This window comes from Carassius auratus, chromosome 1 (assembly GCF_003368295.1).
Source record: "Carassius auratus strain Wakin chromosome 1, ASM336829v1, whole genome shotgun sequence".
Taxonomy (NCBI): domain Eukaryota; kingdom Metazoa; phylum Chordata; class Actinopteri; order Cypriniformes; family Cyprinidae; genus Carassius; species Carassius auratus.
Window position 1 is genome coordinate 15863652 of NC_039243.1, and position 13330 is coordinate 15876981.

Below are 13330 nucleotides of genomic sequence, written 5' to 3' on the forward strand. Positions count from 1 at the left end.
GTCATCTGGTCTGAATCAGAAGATAAATTTGCAGCGATCAAGCACCGTTTACCAGACAAAACAGTTTTAAACAAAAAGGGTGGTGGTTTTTGATATGAGAGGACAATTGGGGATATACTTTCTTACTGAAGGGAGCAGAATTATGGAATATAGCATTTTAGCCAGAAGAAACGTCTTGATGGATTAGTTTTTTTCCCAAACATGCAGCTTTTGATTTAAATATATGAATTGAGAGACTGGAGTGGTGTGGTTTATTTGTCGATTACTGTGATGTTTTTATCAGCTGTTTGGACTCTGATTATGACGGCACCCATTCACTGCAGAGGAACCACTGGTTAGCAAGTGATGCAATGCTACGTTTCTCAAAATCTGATGATGAAAAAGTAGTAAAATAGAAGTGAAAAAACAGTTTGAAATAGTTTAAAATAACCATCAGTGTCATTAAACTAGAAGTGTACAACCAATATGCTTTACTCTGAAAACATCATACAAAAACTTCACAAAGGCAGAATAAATACATCATATTGTCATTTCCACAGGAAACTCTACATCCTGACAAAGCTCACTTTAACTAGTCACTCTGTCAGATTCTTGTGATTCTTGACTCTAATTTTGTTGGGTAAAACTCAGTGTTAGATGTCATGGTACAGTAGATCATATTTGGGAATGTTTCTTGGGTCAATCGGGCTTTGGACGATCAGTTTTCCTCTCATGGCGCCTCGATAGATCACTTCAATCAGATCCATGAAGTCCTGTTTGGTTTTGAAACTTCCCACAAACTTGGTATGATCTGGAGATCTGAATGGAAATGAACCAAAATCTGAGTGGAGTGATATGAACAACTTCAGGAAACAGCTAAAGAGGAAATTCTGACTGCTAGAATGTATGTGACAGAATATGAAATACCATGATTAATGTGAAATGTTATAAAATAAATAATCAGTCTTATGAATTAAATGTTTTATGAATTAATGAATTAAATTAAATCTTTCTTGTTTTAAAACACTTTGGAAACATCCGTTTCAGTAGAAGTTTTTTTTTAACTTCACACATAACCACATATCCTGTGTTTGTACCTTTTTGCACAAACATATCCTGTTTACTTTTGACTCTGACAAATCAAATTATTAATAGTAAAATCAAATGCAAACCTGAAAAAAACTGGCTCTTGTAAACACAAATAAACACAGACAGTTATGTCATATCTAATATAAATGGATAACATTTGGAAGAAAAAATAGAGCCCATATAAATCAACACTCACCCGTAGTCAACCTTCATGTGCTGTCCGTTGAAGAAGAACACCGTTGAGGGAATGAAGCTGATGTCAAAGTATCTGGTGTAAACCGGCACCGTGTCCACATCCACCAGATAAATGCTGGCCATGTTACTCAGATCATGAGCCGTCTTTGACAGCTGTCAATGACAAAAATACAACCACATTTCACCATATTCAGCATATGTCAATGAAAGCTTAGACTTTTGTTTATGTTTTGAATGAAAGATCAAAAGAATAAACAATGCAGATTTATTTTCTTTGCTTATATTTACCAAGGGGTCAATATATATTTTATATATACATACATAAATATTCATATGCACATTCAAATTGTGACTTAAAGTATAATAACATTTATTAAATATCTATTAAACAGCCACATATACAAAAATATACTCACAAAAAAATATACTCACTATATAGGTGCATCTTAATCAATTAGAATGTTGTGGAAAAGTTCATTTATTTCAGTAATTCAACTATAATTGTGAAACTTGTGTATTAAATTCAATGCACACAGACTGAAGTCGTTTAAGTCTTTGATTCTTTTAATTGTAATAATTTTGGCTCACATTAAAAAAAAACCTCAACAAATTATAATACTTCATAAGACCAATAAAAAAAAAAACATTTTAGTGAATTGTTGGCCTTCTGGAAAGTATGTTTATTTACTGTACATGTATTCAATGTACATGTACATGCTCCTTTTACTTTAATTACTGCCTCAATTCGGCGTGGCATGGAGGAGATCAGTTTGTGGCACTGCTGAGGTGGTATGGAAGCCCAGGTTTCTTTGACAGTGGTCTTCTGCATCTTCTGGTCTCCAGTTTCTCATCTTCCTCTTTACAATACCCCATAGATTCTCAATGGGGTTCAGATCTGGTGAGTTTGCTGGCCAGTCAAGCACACCAACACCAAATGCAAATCCTGCTGGAAAAATGAAATCAGCATCCTCAAAAAGCTGGTCAGCAGGAAGCATGAAGTGCTCCAAGTCTTGGTAAACGGGTGCAGTGACTTTGGTTTTCAAAAAACACAATGGACCAACACCAGCAGATGACATTGAAGCCCAAATCATCAAAGACTGTGGAAACTTAACACTGGACTTCAAGAAACTTGGGCTATGAGCTTCTCCACCCTTCCTCCAAACCCTAGGACCTTGGTGTCGAAATGAAATACAAAACTTGCTCTCGTCTGAAAAGAGGACTTTAGACCACTGGGCAACAGTCCAGTTCTTCTTCTCCTTAGCCCAGGTATGACGCCTTTGACGTTGTTCGTGGTTCAGCAAATTTCTTGACACTTCTGTATGTAGTGGCTCTTGATGCCTTGATCCCAGCCTCAGTCCATTCCTTGAGAAGGTCACTAAAATTCTTAAATCGATATTGCTTGACAATCCTCATAAAATTGTGGTTCTCTCGGTTGGTTGTGCATCTTTTTCTTCCACTCAACTTTCTGTTAACATGCTTGGATACAGCACTCTGTGAACAGCCATCTTCTTTGGTAATGAATGTTTGTGGCTTACCCTCCTTGTGAAGGGTGTCAATGATTGTGTTCTGGACAACTGTCAGATCAGCAGTCTTCTCCATGATTGTGTAGCCTATAGTGAATCAAACTGAGAGACCATTAAGAAGGATCAGGAAACCTTTGCAGGTGTTTTGAGTTGATTAACTGATTGGCATGTCACCATGTTCTAATTTGTTGAGATCAATTGTTGAGTTTTTGTTAAATTTGAGCCAAAATCTTCACAATTAAAAGAACTAAAGAATTAAACTACTTCAGTCTGTGTGCACTGAATTTATTTAATACACAAGTTTCACGATTTGAGATGAATTACTGACACAAAATTATAATTTACTGAGATGCACCTGTAGGGTTCAATTCCCAGAGAACACACATAATGATAAAAAAAAAAAAAAAAAAAATGTACAACCTGATGCACTGCAAGTCGCTTTGTATAAAAGCGTCTGATAAATGCACAAATGTAAGTATACATTTAATATATAATAGATATTTAAATATATTATCTTTATCTTTATATAAGTTGAACTGAGTAAATACAGCTGGGGAAAAAAAAAACTAAAACTGTGTAAGTTACTCCATTTCAGGCTGCAAAGCAACAAAATGTGATTATTTCAAAGGGGATGATTCTTTTCTATACCCATTGCATCTATTAAATATGAAAATAGTGTGAGTATTATATACATGAGGACTTTACAAATTAAGATTAACGCTTACACACATATGCAAATATAAAAAATTATACAGTGAGATATATATACACTAAACATATTTGTGTGAGAGAATGCAACTTAACCATATGGCTGCCAAATACGCATATATGAAAATATAAAAAGTGATATTGACCCAACAGAAAACATAAAGCAATTAATAATAATTAATTTGTTAGTAAATCTGAGGATCATCATAACTCACAATCTCGTCCAGCTGTAGACACACAGAATCTTCATCTCTGCCGAATCGCAGAACTAACACCTTCTCAGCGACCGATTTAATGGCGTCATCAATGTCTTTTTTACACGACAGTTTAGGAAGAAATAAACTCATGGTGATTTAAATGAATTCAGCCAGAATTAGACTAAATGAACTCAATATCAAGAGAGCACGCTTGGACTCCACCGGATGTTTACCAGAGTGTGGCGCGCCGCTGTGTGTGAGCTGACTACAAACGCCATCAATAGTTCCCACACTGTGTACACAACTCAGCATAAATATGTTATTCCTGTTAGTGATAGTACGTATTCTAATATTGTAAATTACATTAACAAATATTAGCACATTTTAAAAATATTCAATTAAGTTACAAGACAGCTCTTTAATAAACGACTGCAGCTTTCCTCACGGTCAGCTTTTATTGTTGCACACCGACATCCACATGACAGCAGGCAGCGTGTGTCCTTTTGAGGGTCCAGTGACTTCTGACTGAAGATACAGAAATACATCTGACATGGTATGTTGATGTTACTTGTAATGTGTGTGAATGCGATGACAGATGTAGAGGAGACTGGGGATAGTTATCACAGTTATGTTATCTCTGTGACCACTGGTCCTCTTTTCCAAGCCTGGGGACTTACTGCTTGCACATTTTGCATGTCTCCCTATTCAGTTCAGAGCTATGTGAACTGAACTGATTGTGTCAGATAAGAGAGACATACAAAATGTGCAAGCAGTTAGTACCCCACAACCTCTGTTAGGTATCTGAACATCGTTGCAGACCAAGTGCACTCATTCATGGCAACTGTGTTCCTTGCCAATGATGGCCATTACCAACAGTATAATGTGCCATGCCACACTTCCAGATCATCAAGGAGTGGTTTGAGGAACATGATGGTGAAATTCTGTTAATGACCTGTCCTCCAAATTCACCTGATGCGAACTGGAGGACCTGCTGTTGACATTACAGTACCAGAGGTACTACAGGTTATAAAAGCTGCCGTGCAATGCAGTAACATGCAGTGGAAAATCACTACTAGATATAATAGTTGGTCATAATGTAGTGACTCATCAGTGTGTGTGTGTAGATAGATCATATAAACATTTAGATAAATTTAAAAAATCATTTGAAAGTATAAAACTATAATAAAAAACATATACCACTTGTAAATAGTGAAAAGTTAAGCATACAGCTATTTAAGAAATATAATTTTAAACCCACACTGAGGAATATTAACTGCAGTAGGAGTGTGACTAACTAGTCCAGTATCGCAACTCAATCATGTCCCTGCTGTTTGTTGTTTTGTAGGTGATCCAGACATTATTGTGATGTTGTAGGTGTTGAAGTGCAGTGATGATGTTCCTGCGCTCGTGTTCACTGGCCGTGAGATGCAGCTGCTTCAGAAAGCCACGCATCACAGTCAGGCCCTTCAGCTCCAGCTGGACCGCCAGGAAAGACGCCTCAGAAAACGCTCTTAATTTGGATGTGTGGAAGTCAGTGATGAGATCTCAAGCGCTGCAGGAGGAGAGCAAAAGCCTGAATCCGTCAATGCTGGAAGCCAGCCGTGAGCTGGTGGAGATGTGGCATCAGGCGGGGAAGTTCGTTCCCAAGAACATCACAGACGAGCAGCTGGAAGCTCTCGCTGAACTGACCACAAAGTCTGCCAAGAAGAAGTTCCTGAAGTTTCTTGCGATTAAGGAGTCATACAAGATCTCCAAGAAGGAGAAACAGGAGAGGAAGAAATCTGAGAGTGAAGCCGACGAAGTATTCAGTCGAAAAGAACCCAAGAACAGCTTCCTGCTGAAGTTCTGGAGCAGATCCATGGATTGCCTTCACGGCTGGCGAGTGGCGCAGGGCATGCGCTTCGGCCAGCCGCTGGTGTATGACATGAGCTACGACCAGCACATGAGCCGCAGAGAGATGGAGAACACCGTTGCGCAGCTGATAGAGAGCGAAGGCTGGAACCGCCGCGCCACAGACCCGTTCCACCTGCACTTCTGCGGCCTGCAGCCGGACGGCGCATACCACCGTGAGCTCCTCAAACGCTACGGAGCGCACACATGGGACCAGCTGCTGATCACAGCCACTGAGCACAGACATGTGGAGCGGTTTCCTCAGCAGGACCTGGTGTACCTGACAGCCGATTCTCCCAACGTCCTGCACACGTTTGATCACAGTAAGGTGTACATCATTGGTGCCATGGTGGATCGCTCCATTCACTCGGGCGTTTCTCTGGCCAACGCCAAACGCCTCAAACTGGCCACGGCACGACTCCCGCTGGATGAGTATCTGGACTGGGACTGTGGAGCCAAGAATCTGACCCTGGATCAGATGATCCGCATCCTGAACACGATGAAGGACACGGGAAGCTGGCAGAAGGCGCTGGAGTTTGTGCCCAAGAGGAAACACAGTGGCTTCCACCAGCAGAGCAGAGGAGTCACGAGAACCACAAAGAGTCGCTTCATCCAGAACGATTCATCAGAGATCCCTGCTCGAGTTCAGAGCCACAGGAAGAACAAAACAGACAGACACCAAAAACAAGAAACAACAAAAATTGAAAAAAGATTGTGATTAAGATTGTCTTTTTTTGATACTTACTGTAACTCATTATACTCCTCAATAAAAATGTTTTAGACGACTGAAATGGGATTTTCTTGTAAAACCTACATATTCTCATTCAGGCCTGATTTATGACCATTAGGATTTATACATCATTTTGACAGTTAAACATATTTTTTATCACATTTGCAGAAAACAGCATTTAATTCTAGTAATACAGTGATTATAATACAGCATATATACCATGATTTAGAAATAGTTCTCAAGAGAGTGTGTCTTGAAAATATTGCCACAGTGGAAGAAAAAAAAAAACAGGATTTATTTTCTTTAAGTAACTTACTTCCATTTTCTTTCATTTTGGGCCACAGATAGAACTGGAAATGTTCTGGTTAGGGTTTCATGAAATTAATGATATTTTATGATGTTTCAGCTCTGGCTATGAAGTTTTACGATTTCAAACTGGTAAGGAAAGTGAAAATAATCTTTCTTCTGGTTTCATTTAAAAATCAGTGCATTCAAAATAAATGTTTTACTAGTACGATGGAGGAAAACAAGAAAAGAAAGGTTTCACTCCAAACTGTTTATTTTTTGTAATTTAAGAAAGAGATAATATTCTCGAAATGGTTTAAAAACAGTCCAGGAAAACACTTAAATGTCTGCTTGGAGAATATTGATGAAAATACAGTGTAAATACAGACACCATTCAGCAGCAGCATCTTTCACTGCATCATATAAATAAAGCTCATAGCTCTCACTGTCATACACATCTACATCAGCAGTTCATCGTTTACTCATCCTCATGCTGTTTCACACACGTGCTTCATTTCAGATGTGGAATACATGTGATACTTTCAAGCTGCTTTTTGACATTTTGGACCTTTTTGGACATTTGGATTTACCGTTACTGAATCTTAAAACATTTCTAATTGTTCATATCTTATATTCCAATTTCTTCTAAACTGGATTATTATTTTCTTATGAATTCATTTCAAATGTATTTATTTCTCATTATTAATCTAATAATGAATTTCCTATGAATGAATTACCAGTGATTAATTTCTTATTCTAATCTCTCATTAATTTAATTATCATTTAAATCATTTCTAATTGTTTTAATCAATTAATCAATCTAATTTCATGCAGGTGTGAAACAGGAGGAGGGTGAATAACCGATGATAGATATCCTCCATTAAATCAATCTGTCCAATCTAAGAAACCTCAAACACGTGTGCGGCACCATCCTCCACATCGGAGCCGTACATTTAAACAAAGGAATCACATCCGGAGATCATCTGTGAGGATCAAAGCTTCAGCACTGCGTCTGCTGCGGAGTCTGTGGGATTTGTCTTTGGTTTTTTCATGAGAACAGGCGTGAAGGAAAGCGTCATAATACTGCCTGAAGGTTGAGGTGATGTTCTAGAGCACGATCAGCTCTCCGTTACAGCGCTCGCAGCAGTTGAAGGTGATGTTCTCGTAGCGTGTGTATGGGTGGAAGCGGCCGATGCTCTTCTTACTGGGCAGGAACGGGGAATGAACAGATTCAGACGTGGACGGGTCGGGCTCCGTCTCAGTGCAGGATATGGGGTCTAAACTCCGCAGCACCTGAAGATGAACCAAAAAAGGCTTTCAATGGCCAAAACAAGCTTCTGTAATCATTAAAATCATTTATCTAATACTTTAATACCTAATTATTCATTTCTTATTACTGTATTTTCTTAAACTAATTACATGTCTTATTATTATTATTAATCTAATCATTTATTTAATTTCTAATTATACAATTATTATGACTGTTTTAGTACAATAATCTAATTTCTTAATTTCTCAATCAAATTAGTGATTTCTAATTATTATTCTAATTTCTAATTATTAATTTAATATTAAATCAGTTTCTTATTAATCAATTTCTAATGATTAATTTCTTTTTTTTCAATCTAATTAATTTCTTGTTTTTAATTTATTAATTTCTAATGAATTCATCATCTTAGGAAAAATCTGAGAGAAATGCACCTTCTCAGCCATCTTCTCGGCCGGTGTGTTGCAGAGCTCTGATCTCAGGTTGTTATTCTTCACGGCGCCGCTGTTGCTGCTGCTGCTGCCGCCCATGTTTCCCAGCAGGTGAGAGTTGATGGCATCTGCCAGCTTGTGATTGGCTGCGGCCAGTTCTCCTGTGCTGAGTGGCTGAGCGCTGGGATAATACGTCTGCTGCCGACCCCACTGCAGAGACACCAGCAGCTGCTCCAGAGACCTGCACATCACATGCACAACATTACAACTCCAGCCACACAAATCTTAGGGGAATGAACATGTGAAGTTGCATTTGCATTACTTTGTCAGCTGAAAGAAACCCTCAGATTCATCATTAGCAAGATTGTTACATTGATTTAAACAAAGTATTTATTTAAGTATGATCAAGGCAAGACACTACAGACAAAACCAGTGTTTTTTATGCACTGCTGTTTTTTGGTCTATTTTGCACCTGTAATTTCAATTCCAATCCATATCTTTAAAGAGTTTTTCTTCTTACATACACCAAACTTTTCAGTTTTATTACTCTCTATATTCTGAAGGCTTTTACTGAGGGGTTTGTTCATATATCATTTACACTGATTTATACAACCCTTTATACTTAAAATCATGGTGAAAATGTATTTGTTTTCTACCTGTTGACAGTATTTTCTGTGATAAAAATACAATCCAAAATTCCCTCTGGAAGAACCTTTAACCCTAATATGTCGACAGATTAAACCAGAATTATGAACCTGGCTTCATCCAGGTTTCAGAATTATGTGTGGGAAATGCATGCTTATTACTGCATATTTAATTAAATAATGCCTCATTTGCATATTTAAACAACATTTCAGGAAATGTTTAATACAAAAAAAGCTTGCAGTCGTGTTGAAGTTACCCTATTCACCTGTGGTGTCTTACTTTAGTAAACTCTTAGAATTTTTTATATATATATATATATATATATTTTTTTTTATTATTCTTGGTAGTTTTTTTATGTCTATAATGTTTTTATTACTTTATTCAGTTTTACTTAGTACTTTGTTAGAAATACTGCCTGGCAAATAACTAAAGTAACAACATTTTCATACTTGATTTGAGTAAGGAGATGTTTTGAATGGTTTTTGGAGGTGGGCTGAGGGAAATGCGGTCACCTGTGTGTGTGCATCATGTCCCGGGAGAACTCGTCTCGTTCTCGCAGCAGATCCTGAATGGCACACTGAGCGTCTCTGGTCTGCCGCTGCAGAGCTGCTCTGGCATTGGTCAGTTCGTCTGCCATCACACTACAGGAACAAACATGCATGCATCACCCTCCTCACATGAAATACTAACTCGAGTATATTTTCTTCCCGTATGTGTTCTTCATAATTCTTTAGCTGGGAGCTAATTATGTATGCATATAAAAACAGGAAAATATGATAAAAACAGTCATGTTAAAAACAACACTGTACAAGTAATTATTATCAAATTTAAAGCTGCAGTAGGTAACTTTTGTAAAAATATATTTTTAAATATTTGTTAAACCTGTCATTATGTCCTGACAGTATAATATGAGACAGATAATCTGTGAAAAAAAATCAAGCTCCTCTGGCTCCTCCCAGTGCTCCTATTGCCATTTGCAGAAACTCTATCGCTCCCGTTAAGAAACAACCAATCAGAGCTGCGGTCCGTAACTTTGTTTGTGTTCAAAATGTAGAAAAATGTATATAATAAGAGAGTACACCATGAATCCATTTTCCAAACCGTGTTTTTGGTTTGTCCTGAAACACTAGGGTGCACCTATAATAAGTGTCTATATTCAGACTATTTTAGATTGCTTCGGGGATACTGCGGCGGAGTAACCCAGTACCTTTGTGATTCTTCATAGACATAAACAGAGAGAAGTAGCTCCGGCTACGATGTTCTTCTGCAAGATGCAAGCAGTTCTGTTTATTAACCGCTAGAGCGTCAAAAGTTACCTACCGCAGCTTTAAGCAGAATGTTTTGTAACGTATCCCATGTTTCTGATTTAGGTCTCACCGGCTGGCGAGGAACTTGCTCCTCCAGACGTCACACTGAATGCTCCTGCGCTCCAGCTGCTCGGCCGTGTGTGACAGGCTCCGTCCCAAAGCCTCGTTCTCCAGGATCAAGTGGTTGTTCTCTCGTGCGAGACGCTCAAAGTGATACTGCAGATCATCTCCTACAGATGCCACCAGCAGCTTCTTCAGCTCACGGTTCACCTGAGAACACGTCAAACCAGATTAAACCAGACCAGACCAACATATGCTTTTTCATTACAAAATGCACAATGATTAAATAAATCAAAGACATTTATAATATTACAAAAGATTTCCATTTTAAATAAAGTGCTGGTCTTTAGGACTTTCTATTCATCAGAGAGTCCGAAAAAGTCTAATATAGCATGGTTTCCACAAAAATATGAAGCAGCACGACTGATTATAACTGGAATAAATTACATTTAACAATATATTAGAATTTTTTTTTTTTACTGCAATTAGATTTTACAATATTACTGTTTTGACTACATATTTGTTGCAGCCTTCATAAGCAGAAGATCCTTCTTTCAGAAACATTCAAACCAATCCCAACCAACACAAGAAACAGGATCTCGTTCACATGAAATCAAACTAATGCATCCACTGTGTATACACAGGAAGAACTGTATGTGACAAACCTAAAGCCATTCTGTATTGATTATCACACAGTGTAAGCGAGTGTCTGACCTCCGTCTGGACCCTGAGCTGGTTGGACAGCCCCTCTTTGTCCTGCAGCAGACGGCGCTCTGAGTTCTGCAGTTTTTCCAGTGCGCTCCTGTAGTCCAGCGGCTCTGAGGAGGGTGATGGTGGACGCTCATCCCCATGCTGAGGGGATCCTCTGTCCTCAGCCAGAAGCCCCACATGAGCGCTCCGGCTGATAGCGGCCCGGGGAACCACGATCCTCACTGCATCCACCTCGATACACGCGTCTCTGCTCACCTTCCCCAGGTGCAAGACTCCTGGTGACTGCACCGCTGCTGGCACCGCTCTTGGACTGTGCTTCGGTGTACCCATCTTCAGGAGCGGAGGCTCTGCGGACAGTTCGGGGGCCCCTGGAGGCTTGTCCGTCTCCATGCCATCACCAGGGCCACGGACCGCCACCACAGACACATCTGAGACAGAAGTCATCACAGAGATTTACTGTAATCTGATGTGATGTTCAGACTGAAGTCACTGAACTGTATATCAGCAGATGGCAGACGGATGAACTCACCTTTGATGATCACTTCAGCAGACATGACTGCAGTCAGGGGCCCTTATTATCTCCAGTCAAGATCACACAGGTACCGCACACTGTGTCATAGTCACATTTTAATCAACAAATGTTATATTTCATGCAAGTCCTATAATTATTTTTTTTATATATATAAAAATTTTAATGCAACAGAGGAAAATGCTGCAACTGTCTAGATGACTCATGCATAGAAAAATAACATAAAAAAAATATATATATATATATATGTATATGTGTGTGTGTTACATTTTATGCAAATGTATACACCGTTTCAGATTTTTTTTAAATTAAAAGTTTATGATGCAACAGTCTATATAACTCCTGTACAATTTATTTATAGAAATTATATTTTCTATGTTTATGCTAATTGTACACACAATTTATATTTGGATTATATAACAATTATATTACAATTCAATAAGGCAAAATTCTAGATACTCTTGTCCAGAAAAATATTTTTATAAACATTTTATATTTTATGTTAATTGCTATACAAAAATGTATCTTATTAAAATCTTTTGATGCAACAGTCTAGATGACTCCGGAGCATAAATTTTTATTTTAATTATTTTAATAAACATGCTAAAATTGTATACATTTTTAATGAAATTCCAAGATGCAACAGCATTAACATGCTGACTATTTTATTATTATTAGCTTACTAGTGTTAAGACAACTTCTGAGGAGTTTGAATAAAAATGTGACTGTAACAAATCTACAGATTAGTAAAAACAAATACGCTTCGTTTAATCAGCATTATTTAAGTTAAGCTAGTTTTTTGTCCTGCCTGGATCAAACCTGATGAGCTCAAGTGTATTATATAACATGAGCGACGTCGATCTATCAAGGCCATGATGTAAAGTTTTTACGTTAATCAACACGACTAGTTAACTTAAGTTACCCGCGGAATGAAAAGACGTCTATGCACAGAAATATATAGAGACTGTTTCTCAAAACATAAGCACGTGCTGATAAACAGAAGTTCGACCTTTGCGCTGTTTATCTGTCTTTGTTTATCGGTCTTTGTTTATCTGTTTGTGGCTGGTTTGAGTAACAAAGCAAACACTTGCTTCTAGAAAATAAAACCTACGATATCATGTAAAATTCTAAATCTCACAAAATAATGACAATGGTAATGAACTTACTAAAGGATAAATAATACTTTTTTATAATGGATTTTGCCACGTACCTCAGAGCGTCGAGCTCACAGGCTCCATGTTGAAACCGGAAGCAGCTGGTCGCGGCGGACAGTGTTGCCAGATTGCAAGGGCGATTTCCATATTGTCAATGTAAACAGTCAGAATAAGTCGATTTAAATTCAAAATGTTCCTTAGATAAGTGATCGTAATAAGCAACGTAATTCGCAGGTATTTTCACACTCGTTCATGCAAACAATAGGACAGTCAGAACCAGAACTAGAGAAAGTCTAGTGAAGTACATTTTGTAGAATATTACACAGTAACGTTACTTGGCACAGTCTCATATTCAGTTTCGATTCTGATGAAATTATTCAACTGTGCTCTGATTTTAGAGTTACAATGATATTAGAGCCGTCAGGTCACTCTTTCATAGTGCTCTCCTGAATATACAGCTGTACATTCAAATCTGATCCCTTGTTGCGCTAAACCCCTCAGCGCATCAGCCCGAATCTACTATGGCTGTGTGTATTAAATAACGTCATGAATCATGATAACTGGTTGCAGTACAGAGGCTTGGGGTTTGTTTGTCAACCAATTAGCGTTAGCCTAGATGTTTGAAAACCG

The 13330-nt window shown here is 38.1% G+C and overlaps 3 protein-coding genes across 6 annotated transcripts; 1 reads left to right on the forward strand and 2 right to left on the reverse strand.

Annotated features, from left to right (window-relative positions):
- Positions 1-447: 447 nt before the first annotated feature.
- Positions 448-3986, reverse strand: txnl4b (thioredoxin-like 4B). Of its 2 annotated transcripts, XM_026254445.1 has the most exons (4): positions 3898-3986; positions 3710-3865; positions 1265-1416; positions 448-798 (listed from the first exon to the last, which is right to left on the reverse strand). In XM_026254445.1, the coding sequence occupies exons 2-4, from the start codon at positions 3839-3841 to the stop codon at positions 633-635; spliced, it is 450 nt and encodes a 149-aa protein (XP_026110230.1). In that variant the 5' UTR covers positions 3842-3865; positions 3898-3986; the 3' UTR covers positions 448-632. The 2 variants fall into 2 exon arrangements, with proteins under 2 accessions (XP_026110230.1, XP_026110196.1); XM_026254411.1 differs by having other exon boundaries at positions 3710-3955.
- Positions 3987-4138: 152 nt separating this feature from the next.
- On the forward strand, positions 4139-6366 carry trmt10c (tRNA methyltransferase 10C, mitochondrial RNase P subunit). 3 transcript variants are annotated; one of them, XM_026254290.1, is made up of 3 exons: positions 4139-4244; positions 4594-4705; positions 5037-6366. In XM_026254290.1, exon 3 carries the CDS (start codon positions 5082-5084, stop codon positions 6297-6299), a length of 1218 nt encoding a protein of 405 aa, XP_026110075.1. In that variant the 5' UTR covers positions 4139-4244; positions 4594-4705; positions 5037-5081; the 3' UTR covers positions 6300-6366. The 3 variants fall into 3 exon arrangements, with proteins under 3 accessions (XP_026110075.1, XP_026110032.1, XP_026110133.1); XM_026254348.1 differs by having other exon boundaries at positions 4155-4244; positions 4568-4705; XM_026254247.1 differs by lacking the exon at positions 4594-4705.
- A 486-nt stretch (positions 6367-6852) lies between these two features.
- blzf1 (basic leucine zipper nuclear factor 1) lies at positions 6853-12907 on the reverse strand. The gene is made up of 7 exons (XM_026254369.1): positions 12757-12907; positions 11547-11626; positions 11021-11445; positions 10317-10516; positions 9452-9580; positions 8298-8535; positions 6853-7889 (listed from the first exon to the last, which is right to left on the reverse strand). The coding sequence occupies exons 2-7, from the start codon at positions 11569-11571 to the stop codon at positions 7704-7706; spliced, it is 1203 nt and encodes a 400-aa protein (XP_026110154.1). The 5' UTR covers positions 11572-11626; positions 12757-12907; the 3' UTR covers positions 6853-7703.
- Between the last annotated feature and the right edge of the window lie 423 nt (positions 12908-13330).

Coding starts and splice junctions, on each gene's coding strand:
- trmt10c (XM_026254290.1), top strand. CDS start 5,082: ATGATGTTCCTGCGCTCGTGTTCACTGGCCGTGAGATGCAGCTGCTTC.
- txnl4b (XM_026254445.1), bottom strand. CDS start 3,841: ATGAGTTTATTTCTTCCTAAACTGTCGTGTAAAAAAGACATTGATGAC. Junction 1,417..3,709: donor GTCTACAGCTGGACGAGATT/GTGAGTTATGAT, acceptor TGTCATTGACAG/CTGTCAAAGACGGCTCATGA. Junction 799..1,264: donor CACATGAAGGTTGACTACGG/GTGAGTGTTGAT, acceptor ATTTCCATTCAG/ATCTCCAGATCATACCAAGT.
- blzf1 (XM_026254369.1), bottom strand. CDS start 11,571: ATGTCTGCTGAAGTGATCATCAAAG. Junction 11,446..11,546: donor TGCTGAAGTGATCATCAAAG/GTGAGTTCATCC, acceptor CTTCTGTCTCAG/ATGTGTCTGTGGTGGCGGTC. Junction 9,581..10,316: donor AGCAAGTTCCTCGCCAGCCG/GTGAGACCTAAA, acceptor TTGTTCCTGTAG/TGTGATGGCAGACGAACTGA.